Below are 14,304 nucleotides of genomic sequence, written 5' to 3' on the forward strand. Positions count from 1 at the left end.
AAAACTTGAATAAATAGGAAAAGAACAGTTGCTTGAAGCCAGGAAACATTAGAACATCTGGAAGGTTAATGTTTACAGAGTAATTTAATCTCATGAGAAACAAAATAGTTCATGTAGGCATTAGATCATACAGTTTCTAGAGAATGGAAGAAATCTTCATTTTCAGCTGGCCAATGAATTCTTACTGTTCTCGACTGTGACTTCTCCAAGATGACCAGTATACCTCTGTGTAATGTTTTTGTGCTAGATTGTAAAGCTACATGAGCACTGTTTTTTTTAAAAAAAAAAAATTATATGGTCCCCAGACATAATCTGAAGATATACTTTAAGAACCCCACTGTGTAAGATTATATATCCCCAAATTTTCTTCCAATAATGGTCAATTACATCACAAAGAGAACATTAGAGCAATAGTATAATCCTGTTCATGTCACTCAGGAATTGCTGTTTCTTTCTTACATTTTTCTTCCACTTTTATAAATAATATATAGCCATAATGACTAATAGTCATTAATATGATGCTCCAGATCATCTGAATGCCTAGTTCATGCCTGAGTAGGCGATTAGGTGGAATGGTAATATTTTGAAAATTGTACTTTTATTTACTCTTAGATGTCCCACTTGGGAAGAAGTTGTAATAGGGATTGTGATCTTACTGCCCAGACATAAGGTCGGACAGAAATTTTTTAGAGGTCATTAATAGGTTCTAGCAGCTTTGCCCAGACACTCTTATTTTACTTCAGTTGTTTCAGACACATTAAGGAACAGGGTTTCTTTACTGTTTTTCCTTGATAGAGATTCTGTTTTCAGCATTTATGGCATATCTATTTAGGGCAGGGAGGGGGAACACTTTGAGTGGGGGGATGTGGAACCCCTGCTTGGTTTTGTGACCTCTGGACATCACCAGAAAATCTGACTCAAAAAGTATTTGGAAGCTTCCAGAAGCAGTGATTCTCCTCTAAAGCGATGTCTCCAACCTTCCTTGACAGTTCATGGTTGTAAATAATCCAGATTCCCTCACTTTTGGATCTGTGCATTATGTCTGTGATTTTGGATGCTTCCAATTATTCTGTTTTGGTTTACATAGCTAGTCTGCCGTTTCTTTGACTCTGCCGTGTTGCCTGGTGGGTTGGTTCCAGAGAATAGCAAACAGAAGGTTGCCAGAAAGTTGGGGAAATCACATGCAACAGAGCCAAAACCAGAGTTCAAAAGCAATCCAAAGACAAGCCAGTCCAATATCACTGAAACAGACATGAAGAGTCCAAGAAGCATAAACGAACTATTTCAGAATGTCATTCATACGGATCAAGGGTTAAAATGCAAGGTGAGATGAAGAGCCAATCCAAGCCTAAAGTTTACATATCTGAACTGCTGGAGCTCAGCTGCAGGTAAAGGTCAACTGCAGGATTCTCACCCGATAAAAGAGCTTCCTTCAATGACACACTACATCTGAGGTGGCCTCTTCTCCTAAGGTCTCTTTTCCTACAACCATCATTTTGTTTCAGGGTTTCTAGCTGGACTTGTGCCTTTGTCTTGACCATGCTCAGAGACTCAAAGGCTGTTTATGTACCTCCTCTGACTCAAACACAGGCCCAAAGTCTTTTGGAATATTGGGAAAAGAAAAGAAGGAAAGGAAAACCCCTAAATATTGTAACATATTAAAAACTGGCCATTTTATTTCAGTATGAGCTTTTATGGATCAAAGATTTCCTCCTCAAACTGAAATACAGTGATGCCTCACTTGACAACAGTAATCCGTTCCATTCAAATCGCTGTTAAGCGAAATTGTCGTCAAGCGAATGTAAAAAGCCCATTGAGATGCATTGAAAGCCGGTTAATGCGTTCCAATGGGTGAAATACCTCATCGTGCAGCAAAGATCCTCCATAGGGCAGCCATTTTCCGATGCCTGTAAAGTGAAGAATCCATCCTGAACACAGCGGGGAGCCATTTAGCACAGCGGGGAGCCATTTTGAAAACCCAACAATCAGCTGTTTTTGATCGTCGTTAAGCGAAAAATTGGTTCCCGAAGCAGGGAACCAATCCTCGTCAAGCAGATTTTCCCCATTTAAACATCATTTTGCGATCGCAATAGTGATCACAAAAAACTCATTGTAAAGCAGTTTCGTCATGGAGCGGGGTAATCATCAAGCGGGGCACCACTGTAAAATGGTTGATCTTTATTTTGCCAATATGCTGTGACAGCAAAACATGGGTATGTCTTTGGAAGCTTTTGAATATTCAGATTCTATATCCTTCAATCTGAAGAATGTCAGATTTAGGAGTTTTCAGATCATCCTCACTGTAGGACTCATCCAGCAGGACCATGATAACTTCTGTCAAACATAGACATTCCCAGAAAATAAAGCTATAGAAAGATACACAAGGTTCAGCCTAGTCCTCCTATGGAAATTCATTTAACAGCCATGCTGAGATTCTTATTAGTGTAAACACCTGTATCAGGTCAGGAAACAGTTACAAAACAGACAAGTCTTGCTTTCATTTTTGTGACCTTTCAATTGGTGTTGCACTGAAATGTTTTTGTGGGTGGGTGTGTTCCTCTTACAGCCAGCACATCTGCTTTTGCTTTTTCAATTATAGAAGAATCCAGCCACAGTTAAATATTGTGACATCCCATTGATTATATCAGAAAGAGTTAAGCTGTTGCTTTAACTGTCAAATTTATTTGGACTCAGCCCTGTTTTTCTTGGCCATGTGTTCCATATTCTACGAGGATTGCTCCTAAACTCCTGGAAACTCCTAAACCTGTCAATGTGGAAGCCATGTGCTTGAACAAAATATATGTTAGCCAGATACTCAATTGTCTAAACCTGAAATTACAGGTGAACTCTTGTGATTTCTTTGTGTTGTTATGGGGGGAGAGGTCTTTCTGATGTGATAGCTTGTAGATTATGTTATCTTGGCCAGCAATTGTGGAAACGGGTGCAAAAGCAATCCTCATAGAATCTGGGTAAACCCTGACTGACCAGAAAATATGGGAACTCAGAGGCAAGGAAATGCATTGCACCATACTTTTTTGGTGGTGGGCTAACAGCAAAATGTGCCTAGCAGCTGTAGCACTTGCATCATTCCAATTAGGATATGTATCTGATATTACTGTACCTACACCACATATGCCACACGACACTGGCTTTTTTACACCCTGGATACTCTGAGCCTTCTTGAATGCTCATTGCCAGCTTACAATGACTATTATTCCAGACTGTGCACTACTGCTGCCAGGGCTTGTGCTTCAAGAACACTCACAATTCACAACACTGGTGATCCTCTCTCTGCCTCACTCTAAATGGGGTGATAGGTAAAAGGTAAAGGTTCCCCTTGACAATTTTTGTCCAGTCGTGTTCAACACTAGGGGGCGGTGCTCGTCCCCGTTTCCAAGCCATAGAGCCAGCGTTTGTCCGAAGACAATCTTCTGTGGTCACATGGCCAGTGTGACTTAGACACGGAACGCTGTTACCTTTCCACCAAGGTGATTCCTATTAATCTACTCGCATTTGCATGCTTTCGAACCGCTAGGTTGGCGGGAGCTGGGACAAGCGACGGGCGCTCACTCTGTCGTGTGGATTCGATCTTACGACTGCTGGTCTTCTGACCCTGCAGCACAGGCTTCTGCGGTTTAGCCCGCAGCGCCACCATGTCACCACCCCACCACTAATGGGGTGATAGAGTCCAGTGCATATATACCTACTGGCTCCCTCCCCAGTCCCTTCTTTTGCTCCTGGCATTTTGGTTTGTCAGCTTTGCACAAGTGCAACAAGCCGACAGACACCAACAAGCTCTAGTGTCAGCTGGAAATGTATAGAGATGGATGCCCAGGCTTTGAAACCACCTCACCAAAATCAGATTTCTCCAGTGCAGTGCTGCTTGCTCAGGATATCAGATATGAAGAAAGGGGTAGAGTGGGGAATGATAACAGAGATGGCTAACACTGAACCCATCTGTCCAAGAATATGCCTATTTTGATAAATTTTGATAAGTTCCTAGAAGAGAGATGTTTACATGAAAAATCTGCAGTGAAAGACGTTTTAGGCCAAATGTGTATTACAGTAATATGAACATACTGTGAAACTTTCCTTTTGGCTTTTTATGGCTATCTAGATTTTTACTGTTATTACTTTGATTCTGTCTTCAAGTTCCATTGATCTGATCTGCTCAAGTTTCAAAATATTTTGGATACTGATTGCCCTTGTTGCTTCTTACGTTATAAGTTGTTTTAATTCTTTTTAACCTATGTTGGGTAATTTTAACAAAAGCGTGGCATAGAAATATTTTAAATAGACAAAACCACCTGAACAGAACATCTGATGGGTATTTTTTCCACATAAAATATAATATCTGGATGTCAAAAAAGAAAATATGACCACAGTGTTACTTCAACTACATTGTCTATCATGCATATGCATACTGGGCTCATGAAAAAAGGGTAAAGAGAGGGTAAACATTAATAAATAAATCTAAAATCTAAGTATAGAGCAAAGAAAAGAAGTTATGACAATGCCAGTGGCATTCAAGTTATGGTACAATATATGTTGGATAGGTTGCTGCTTGGAAACAATTTCTAACTAAGTGCCATTTGAAAGTACCGTATTTGCCGGCATACAAGATGACTTTTTGGCCCTGAAAAACATGCCTCCAAGTGGGGGGGGGGTTGTCTTATACGCTGGGTGCACTTCCAGCAAACCCTCCCTCTCTCACAGCGAAGTAACTTACCTGGTAGTAAGACCGAGTAGACGGAGCTCCTCCTTGGTAGCCTGGGAACAGCTGACTGTCGGGAACCAGCAGAGAGGCAGCAGCCATTTTGAGATGCGACCACATGGATGCTGCCTCTCAAAATGGCTGCTGCCTCTCCAAAATGGCTGCCGCCTCTCTGCTGGTTCCTGACAGTCAACTGTTCGGCGCCGATGCTGTCCTTCTTCCAGCAAACCCTCACTCTCTCCCAGGGAAAGGAACCAAAAGCGGCAAAACGAACTCTCCCCATGATGCAGCCAAAGCAGAATCACCCATGCAGAAGAGGGGATAGTCTTATATGGCAAGTATATAACAAACTCTACATTTTAAGTGGAAATGTTGGGGGGTCGTCTTATATGCCCAGTCGCCTTATACGCTGGCAAAAACGGTAGATGTTTTGAAAAACAATAGCACCATTTGCAGTGTCTGATAGAGAAATCATATTCACAATTAATTGAATTGATGAAAAGTAAAGTATTCAGCAGAAATAAGTGGACCTTATGATTTATATGTGGACTATGTGCAGTGAGGAATAGCCATATATAAATGGAAGTTGCTGTTCTTAGGACTGCAGCTGTCCTGCATAATAAACTATTTGTATGACAGTTGCTTAGATGTGACAGCAGCTATTAGCCCTAATATTAAGAAGGAGAACATATATCCTCAAAGGCTTATATCATTATATAAGCCGCCTAGAGTGGTTACTAAACCAGATAGGCGGGATATAAACAAACAAACAAACAAACAAACAAACTAATTAATAAATTAATAAATCAATTAAATAAATATATCTGGGAATCAGGTGCAGAGGAGAAAGAACAGAGTGAAGGTGAGTACCGCTATTACACTCTGCTTTTGAGTTCCCAAGAGGATCTGGGCAGCCACTATTGGAAGCACATTGCCAGGGTAGATGGGAATTTGGATTGTAGTTCCTCTGAGCTGATTTTTTTACATTTACCATTTAAAAACACTTATTTCTCATTTGAACCAATTCCATCTGTTATTGATTTTGTCAGCTGCATGACTGAAACCCTCTTGACCAGAGAGTAAAACTGCAGATTTTATCCAGCAAGGGTGTATAAAGTACAATTCTGCCCTCCAATGTGCTATTTTTCATTAGCTACTTGATTTGCAATGTTCCATTCTAGCTTTTCAGTAGAAATCTCCAGTATTTTCCTTATTTTAAAACTTTTTTCCCAATTACTAATTCCGTATAGGTTCCCCAGGCTCCTTGCTACAGAATACCTTTGTCAGATCTGTCTGAAGTAGATGTTGACAAGTGCCCACCCCACAAGCCTCTGAGTGTTCCTACTGACATAATTGACAGAAACAAGACCTGTTGCAGTGCATTAGCATCATTTCAAGCAGGCATTCTGTGAATGAAAAATAAATACTTCTTTTTCCTTCGGTGGGTGTAAGTATTGGTAGAAACTAAGAAGCAGCAAGATAAAGCAGAAGGAAGGAATATATTTACTTTTGTTTTTTTCAAGCAGCAAAATAGTGCAGTTATCAGACATGTTTCATCTGATAGAATAGTGCTCATATTTTCTGAGATGAAGATGGATTCTTTAGTCTATGCCTTTTAGCATACAGTGTCAAATGCAATGTACCCTTCCAGTTCAGTCCTAAAACTGGCAGCTCAGAGGTGGGTCATACTGACTTTTGTGGCAATTATTCATAACTATATGGCTATTGACTGTAATCTTAATCAAAAATCCATTATTTTCTGGAGAAAATAAATACAGCAAAAATAAGAGACATGGGCAGGAAGGATGTAGTGTACAGGATAACATATCCAGGCATTTCCCAAAAGGAATGCTGGCAATGTAGTGGATGGATGTAAGGTGTGGGAACACACTGGGAAAAACTACAGCTGTCTGTCCTTCTGAGAGAATCACAAAACACAAATGGATGAGCCAGGCAGGAAGGATATAACTCATAGGAAATTAATATTTTGAGACACATACATTTCATTTCCTGTTGTATCATATATAGGTGTATTTATAATAGTAACCGTATGTTCTTAATCTGTGGGGAACAACTTGTGAAAATATGTTCCTGTAAACGTGTGTTCTGTTGCTAACCCTCAGTGGATCTAGTATGAAGAACTTCTACAAAACCTGAGAGTTATAGTAAATCATAGTGAACCAGTTGTTCCACTAGGCTTGCACAACTCGCATTCATGCATGCAATTATGCTTTTTCCATGCTTGCAGAAGGAAGTATCCAACACCTCCTTGCAGGAGGACTTCCCATTCTTTGTGTAATTAAACTAACAGTCATGCATAACTGAGAGCAATTGGACCTAGTCTGAAGCCATGATTTTGCATTGCTGTTTCTAAGGATGCATATCTTTGTTGCATTGGCACCCACAATGGCAGTGACAGAAGGAGAGGACCTGCCAAGATTACTGAACTGTGGTTTAAACTTTAATTTAAAATTTTTAATTTTCCAGTCTTTGGTGAGTCTGTGGGCTACCCTAGATGAAGCCTAAGAACACTGCACCACTTGATGAAATCCCTTCCTTTGTCTGTCACATCATTCCTCCAGCACATCTTGGCATAACATGTAGCCAACAAGGATTTAAAATCAGTTCTTCTTCCCTCCAATTCATCTTCCCACTTATCACCTGATAAAGGAAATGTGTTCCCCAAAACTTGTTTTTTGTGTGTGTGTGTGTGTGTGTGTTTGGGTTTTTGTTTGTTTTGGTGCTTCTATACACTTGCAAATTTCTGGTTGGCCAACCAAAGGTATCATTTCAGTGTGGCTTTTGGAATTCAGCCATAGGGCATTCTGCCTCAATGCAAAGGGGTGGATAATTACAAAGCAAAGAAACATGGATTTTCTGGAGTTCCTCCACAGTATGATACCTAGATCTTCAACTGAGATTTTTTTTCCCCTCACCATCTTTGCTGCTGGAGAGCATTGATCTGGTTTTAGCACCTGCCCTGACCACAGGTGCAGTCAGAATCGCCACCACCCCCCACACCTTGTACTTCCTTGCTATATGATACCAGTAGGAGCTTTTGTCCCATTGCACATGCATGGAGAGGAGTAGTTCTGATTATGACCATGGAGAAGGCAAGGGGTCAAACCCTCTATTTCATACCAAGATTATAATCTCGCTCAGGGAAGGGGTGGTGGTAAATCAGGAAAGAATAGTTCAGGTGAAAAGGCAATCCAGTATAAAGCAGATAAAAAGCCTATACAGTGGTGCCTTGCAAGACGATGTTAATTCCTTCCGTGAAAATCGCTGTCTTGTGAAAACATTGTCTTGCGAAATGCGGTTCCCCATTGGAATGCATTGAAATCCATTTAATGCATTCCAATGGGGGAAAAATCATCTTGCGAAAATCGCCCATAGAGAAATCGTTTTGCGAAGTGTGGACCTAACTGTCAAAATCACTGTCTTGTGAAAAACCGTCCCTAAAAAAACATTTTGCGAGCTGTGGACCCAGCTGTCAAAATTGTCGTCTTGCAAAAAACTGTCCTGAAAAAAAAACCCGTGTTGCAAAGCATCGACCAGCGAAAATTGCCCATAGTGAAAACCATTTTGCAAAGCACTAAATTGCAAAAACCCATCGTCTTGCGGATTACCCGTTTTTCAAGGTGATCGTCTAGCGTGACACCACTGTAGTAATTTGTTACATATATGCAAGCATTTGAAAAAAACACATTTTGTCACTGTTAGAAAATAGTTTCATACAATCAGACTTAATATCGGTGCAACATATGTTTTTTTCCAGCCTCACAAAATTATGCCAGCCATCACTGCTCCTTCTGCTCAGCATTCCTTTCCCTTTATAGAAAAAATGGAACCAGTGTCTTGAAGCCAATATTCTGGGAGGTAAAGAGACACAGCAGCATAGGCACTTAGGTTAGATAGCGATAAGCCAGAAGGAGGCATCAAAGAAGCGTGAAGTAGAGTCAGAGAGGCCAGCAAAAATATGGCTGGGTGCATGATTGAATGGGAGTTGCATGTGTGTGGGGAAAAAAGAGAGGGAGAGAGAAAGAATTTAGCAGTAATTCAGAAGAAGAAAGAGGATCTGGTAAGTTCTGTGAGGAAGAAAGGGGAAAGAGATGTCTCTCTGTGTGTGCTCATGTTTTTATGTGTATGTGTATGCATGCATGAGGGGCTCCATATGTTGAGAGCAGGAGAGTGGATGAATGTGAACTGTGGGTTCAGGCTACAAATTGCATTATACAACAGGCATTATATAGCGATTGTAACTGGATCCACAAATGGAACTAAATATGTAGATTTATTATATTTTATACTGCGGACTCAATACACACACCAACAGAATTATAGATCTTCAGAAATATAGATGTCCATCTATGTATGCATACATAGTGTTAGAATTTTTAAAAATTGCAAAGGTGTTGCTTTAAAAATGTAAACTGCCTTTTAAAATCTGCTTCCGAGAGATGCATTAAAAGTGAAAGTGTTATTGAAAACTATAGCTGGAAATATTGTTTACAAAACAGCCGCCTGTTTTTGGAACAAAAACTGAGAGGATAACAGGGCAGAAGTAGCTCATTCAGTTACATGTGCATTTTTGAAATGAAAAAAGTAAACAACTGAGGGCTTACATTATATGAAATAAAGATGACAGGAAAATAAAAGGAAGTGCATTTAAATTACTGCTTGTGTTGTGTTTTACCTATAATGTTAATTAACAAAGAAATAGCACAAAATAGATGTGGAAACCTGTATTAAACAAATGAAAACAGCAATATTTTGTGCAATAGAGGCTTTTACAAAAGAGTGTAAAAGGAGAAAAGGATGAATGTTATTGTAAGCTGTTTGTTGATAAGCAAGTAAAGAAGGGAAAGAAGGTGTCACCTATTTTATAAGGGTTCAGCCGCATGATTAATAGTAACTGTGCTTTGACAAGAGTCAAAATAATATATTCTGTAATATTAATGAATTGCATTATCAGTAAATTACATCATTCTAACATGCATTAGCTCAAGGGAGGGGGGTTACTCTGACCTTGACGGCCAAGCACTTTGCTCCATCTGGGAAGGGCAATCCTTGAGATGAGCATATCCTGCTGTCTTCAAAATCTGAGCTTCTCATTGGCTGAGGGAGCCAGACTATGGCAGAGTTCATTTTGATTTCTGATGTGGCACTTGGCTATAAATTGTGAGCAGCCACACACTGCTATATATGGAGAAACACTTTATCCAAAAGGAATGGAAAGGAGACAAGCTTTATCTTATGAAAAATCTGAGAACAGCCATGAGATAACAGCAGATAGCCATTCATCCTAACTGCCTAAGCGCGTAATTAAAAAAAATTCCCTGTGTGTTAACAACATGCTTAGAGCTAAATAATGCTTTTTATTTTGTGTTTTCTTATTATAAGAACTTTGATATTATTTAATGTATTTTTAAGAAAGCTTTTGGAATTATATTGCTTTTTGCGTTTAAATGAAATTGATAAAGACGTATTTTCTGCCTTTGTAGGCTGTGAGCTCCTGTGTTTTAATGGTTTTGTGTTTTTGATTTAAATATGAATAAAGTTCTTGTCTGGACTTTATATAGTTATATGCTTACAGTTGAAATGTATTTTTCAACTTATTTATCCAAAGCTTATGTTCAGTTTTTATAGTTTCTGAAGTATTTTAAGCCTATAGTTTTTACATAACTGTATGACATTTTTATTTAAGCATATGTGCCTATAATTGTTGTTGTTTTACAATTATAAAACTGTTGTTGTTGTTGTGGTGGTGGTGGTGGTGATGATGATGATGGCTTTATTAGTTTTTCATGTGGAACCTAGAAATCATGTAAATAAATAGAACTTGCACAGAATTCACAAGTTTTGCAATTGCCTGTAATTATCACAACAGTGTCTGGAAAAGCTTATTATTGATGGTCTGGTTTCATTCTGGGATTAACCCTTTACTGGGATGTCAGCTGTGATGAATCATGGAATCTGTTCTCTTTGCCTAAGAGGTCTATAAATCATTGTACGAACCCTGGGGTAGTCAGTTATTCTTATCAGGTTTTGACAATACATGTATCTTATTTCTATATGTGTTAATTTATATTATTATTGTTTCTTTTAAAGGGTGTTTGACCATTCCATGGAAGGTTTTAAAAACTGGGAGTTCATGACTACTCATTGCTGGGGTGAAAAAGCAGCTGGAGACTGGATTTTGGAAATTTATGATACCCCGTCACAACTGAGAAATGTCAAAACTCCAGGTATTAATTCCATTATTTTGTTGGTAATATGCTTCTACATTCTGTGATGAAGAAATCATTAATAACTATTCAAATTAAATTTATTTTAACAATTACACTTACATATTTCTGTTTTATCTGGGGCAAATATGGCCAGTCATCTTTTCCACTAGATTTTTTTTTCTGATTTTGTCCTTCGGGTTTGGTGGTTGGGGCACAGAGATCTTCGAATTTATATATGACTTTAACAATGGATATTATCAATTCTTCTAGTCTTTCCTTGATTTTGGAAGGTTTGGAAAATAATGACAATGGTTTTTTGTAATGTATTTTCTGTCAGCACACCACAGTCCATTTTCTGCCGTCTCTTGGGCTAAAACCAGTTGTTAGTCTCAGCCAGAATAGACTTCTTGAATCAGAGGAACTTAACATAAATATAATAGGCATATTTTTAGATTGAAATACTAGTGCAGAAATATACAAAAGTACGAATTTTAGCATGTGCATTTGTAATCCTGGATGTCTTCTTTATGTACCTAACATTTCTTAAGATCTGAGAGCAGCAGAAAGCCAGCAAAACAAACATATCATGAAGCCAAAACAGTTGGAGTATGAGTCTGAGCTCAAATCAAATATAGAAGAGGAGAAATTCTTTTAAAATCATTTTTATTAAGTGATACATAAATGGCATAGGTTATAAGAGCCTTGTGACACAGTGTTTAAACTGCTTTACTGCAGCCTACACTGTGCTCACAACCTGGGGTTCAATCCCAGGTAGCCAGCTCAAGGTTGACTCAGTCTTCTATCCTTCCGAGGTCAGTAAAATGAGTACCCAGCTTGCTGGGGGGGGGGGCAATGTGTAGCCTGCATAATGAACTTGTGAACTGCCCAGAGAGCGCTTAAAGCGCTGTGGGGTGGTATATAAGCAGCACACTTTGCTTTTTTATATATAGGTCTGAAACCATAGGTTGCATTTCATTATGTGTTATGTGGATTGATGCTCCTTTATATCTAAATATATGTCAGGAACCTATAAGAGAAGACATTTCCTGATGTTCTTTTGGACACAGCCTTGTAAGGATCTGGGTTGAGTTTGAAAGGAGATAAGCACCATAAGTGAAGCTGAACTAAAATTTTGAGCTACTTCTTGTCTATGACTAATTCTTATCAAAGGTGGGCTGCAAGAATCTGTGAACTTCCAATTCATTTATAAAAGCATTATACAGTACACAGAATAGATTGTGATAATCAAAAAACAGATTTATTAAGGCATTAAAAATTGAGCCAAAATTATTTAAGAGGAACAACCACAATCCATTTATCAGGTGAACTTGGCAAAGAAGGTCTTGCCATTGCTGCCACTTAAATGTCAATCAGCAACACAGGTTGCATGCAGATCACTGTAACTCATTCATATAAATGTGAAACAACTGAGACACCCATTTGCTTAAGTCAGTGTTTCATTAGCATATTTCTCTTGTCAGGAGTAAGTTTCTATGTATTGTTCCCCCAAACACATAGAAGCACTCATTTGAGGACTCCACCAGAGCTTCCAGATCTGTTAACAAAGAATAAGGCTTCGGAAAATCTCCCCATATGGCTACATGCTGATATTAAGGAACATATAGAAAAAAGATATAATCTTATAGCAACATACAGGACAAAGCTAGTGGGGGAGAAGAGTTGTTACAAGATTACTTTGTGGCAGGAGATAGTGCAATCGCTGTGCAATCGTGTCCCCACCATTACAGATGATCCAGGAGGATCTGATAGTCACTTTTCCAAAGAACGCTGGGAAGTCTGGAATTAGCAGATCATGCCTCCTTTGTTTTTGTTATATACAAAGGCCATTGTAATGTGCATGTTTCAAAACCTGGCCTGAGTGCTTGCTTGCCTGATTGTTTGTTTGTTTGTTTATTATATACCATCTTTCTCCCCATTGGGGACCCAAAGTGGCTCACAATAATTAAAATCATATAATACAGTAATACATGAAAAAATGTCATACAAAACTTTATTTATTTATTTATTTATTTATTTATTTATTTATTTATTTATTTATTTATTTATTTATTTATTTATTTATTTATTTATTTATTTGAATTATACCCCGCCTATCTGGCCCACCGGACCACTCTAGGCGGCTTCCAATATAAAATCAGATAATAAAAACATAGACAAATACATAATAATCAAACAGCAACAGCAGTAAAATAAAGAAGGAAAAATAAGAGAGAAATCAAGAATTGGCTGATTAAAAAACAATGCAACATTGGTCAAGATTAAAAACAATATTAATTATTTTTTAAAAAAATTAAAAATACCTAAATTTCAAAAACAGAGTGTTCCCCAAGCCCCTGTTTATTACTTAAAAGCCAGCCTGTAAAGCAAGTTCTTTGCCTGACAACAGAAAGACAAGTTGGAGGGAGCCAATCTGATTTCTTGGTCCAATCTGGTTTCTTGGTCCAGGGTGTCAAATAAGATTCTTTCAATTCTACCTTCTGAGTTTGGCCATCCAGGGAGAATTGGAGCCATTGTAAGACCCAGAAGACCCTCCGAGACCGAGAAGGGTGCCACAGAAGGATACTGTGGCCAATGGTTTTGAAAATCACTGAGAGGTCCAGCAGAACCAACAGTGACTCACTCCCCCTGTCCAGTTCCTGGCATAGGTCATCCACCAAGGTGACCAAAGCTGTTTATGTTCCACAACTAGGCCTGAAGCCAGATTGAAATGGGCTGAAGCTCCAAGAAACCCAAGCCAGCACAGCTAGTGGTGAAGGCTTCTAGGAGTTACAGCCCAAAAACACTTAGGTTACTCAACGTTGGGAATTACTGACCTAAATCCAGGAACCTCTGGTACTGGGGTGCCACCACATGCTCCAAAACGTTGCCCAAAAATGGAGTATAGGAGACTGGCCAATAATTACCCAATACAATGAGATTCAAGGAGGGTTTTTTAAAACAAAGGTCTTACTACTGCCTCCTTTCAACATTTTGGTACCCTGTGTTGTTGGAAGGAAGCATTCAAGCATTTCCTTAACCCCGTCAGCTAGTTTCTGGCTGTTTTTATAAGGCAAGAGGGGCAAGAGTCCAGTACACACATGATGGCTTTTATCTCTCTAAAGATGCTTTCCACTTTCTTAGGCTGCCCCAACTGAAACATATCCATTATAACAGGACAAGCAGGGGCCAAAGTTATATCAACAGGGCCTATGTCAACTGCAGCATCTACAGTAAGTCATAGCAGATCTGAATGATTTTATCTGCAAAGTGCCATGCAAGCTCTTCACAGAAGGCCATTGAGTGATCATTTTCCTTTTCTTGTGACCATCTGTGCAACAGGTCCTTGACCACCCAAAAGAG

At 39.0% G+C, this 14,304-nt stretch overlaps 1 protein-coding gene across 2 annotated transcripts in view; it reads left to right on the forward strand.

The window, feature by feature from the left end:
- The window catches only part of PCSK5 (proprotein convertase subtilisin/kexin type 5), a 357,644-nt gene that overhangs the window by 221,346 nt on the left and 121,994 nt on the right, over positions 1-14,304 (forward strand). For both annotated transcript variants that reach the window (XM_020787785.3, XM_020787784.3), the window contains exon 13: positions 10,826-10,962. In XM_020787785.3, the coding sequence (XP_020643444.3) occupies positions 10,826-10,962 (137 nt within the window). The remainder of the gene's footprint in view (positions 1-10,825; positions 10,963-14,304) is intronic.

Source organism: Pogona vitticeps, chromosome 2 (genome assembly GCF_051106095.1).
Source record: "Pogona vitticeps strain Pit_001003342236 chromosome 2, PviZW2.1, whole genome shotgun sequence".
Taxonomy (NCBI): Eukaryota; Metazoa; Chordata; class Lepidosauria; order Squamata; family Agamidae; genus Pogona; species Pogona vitticeps.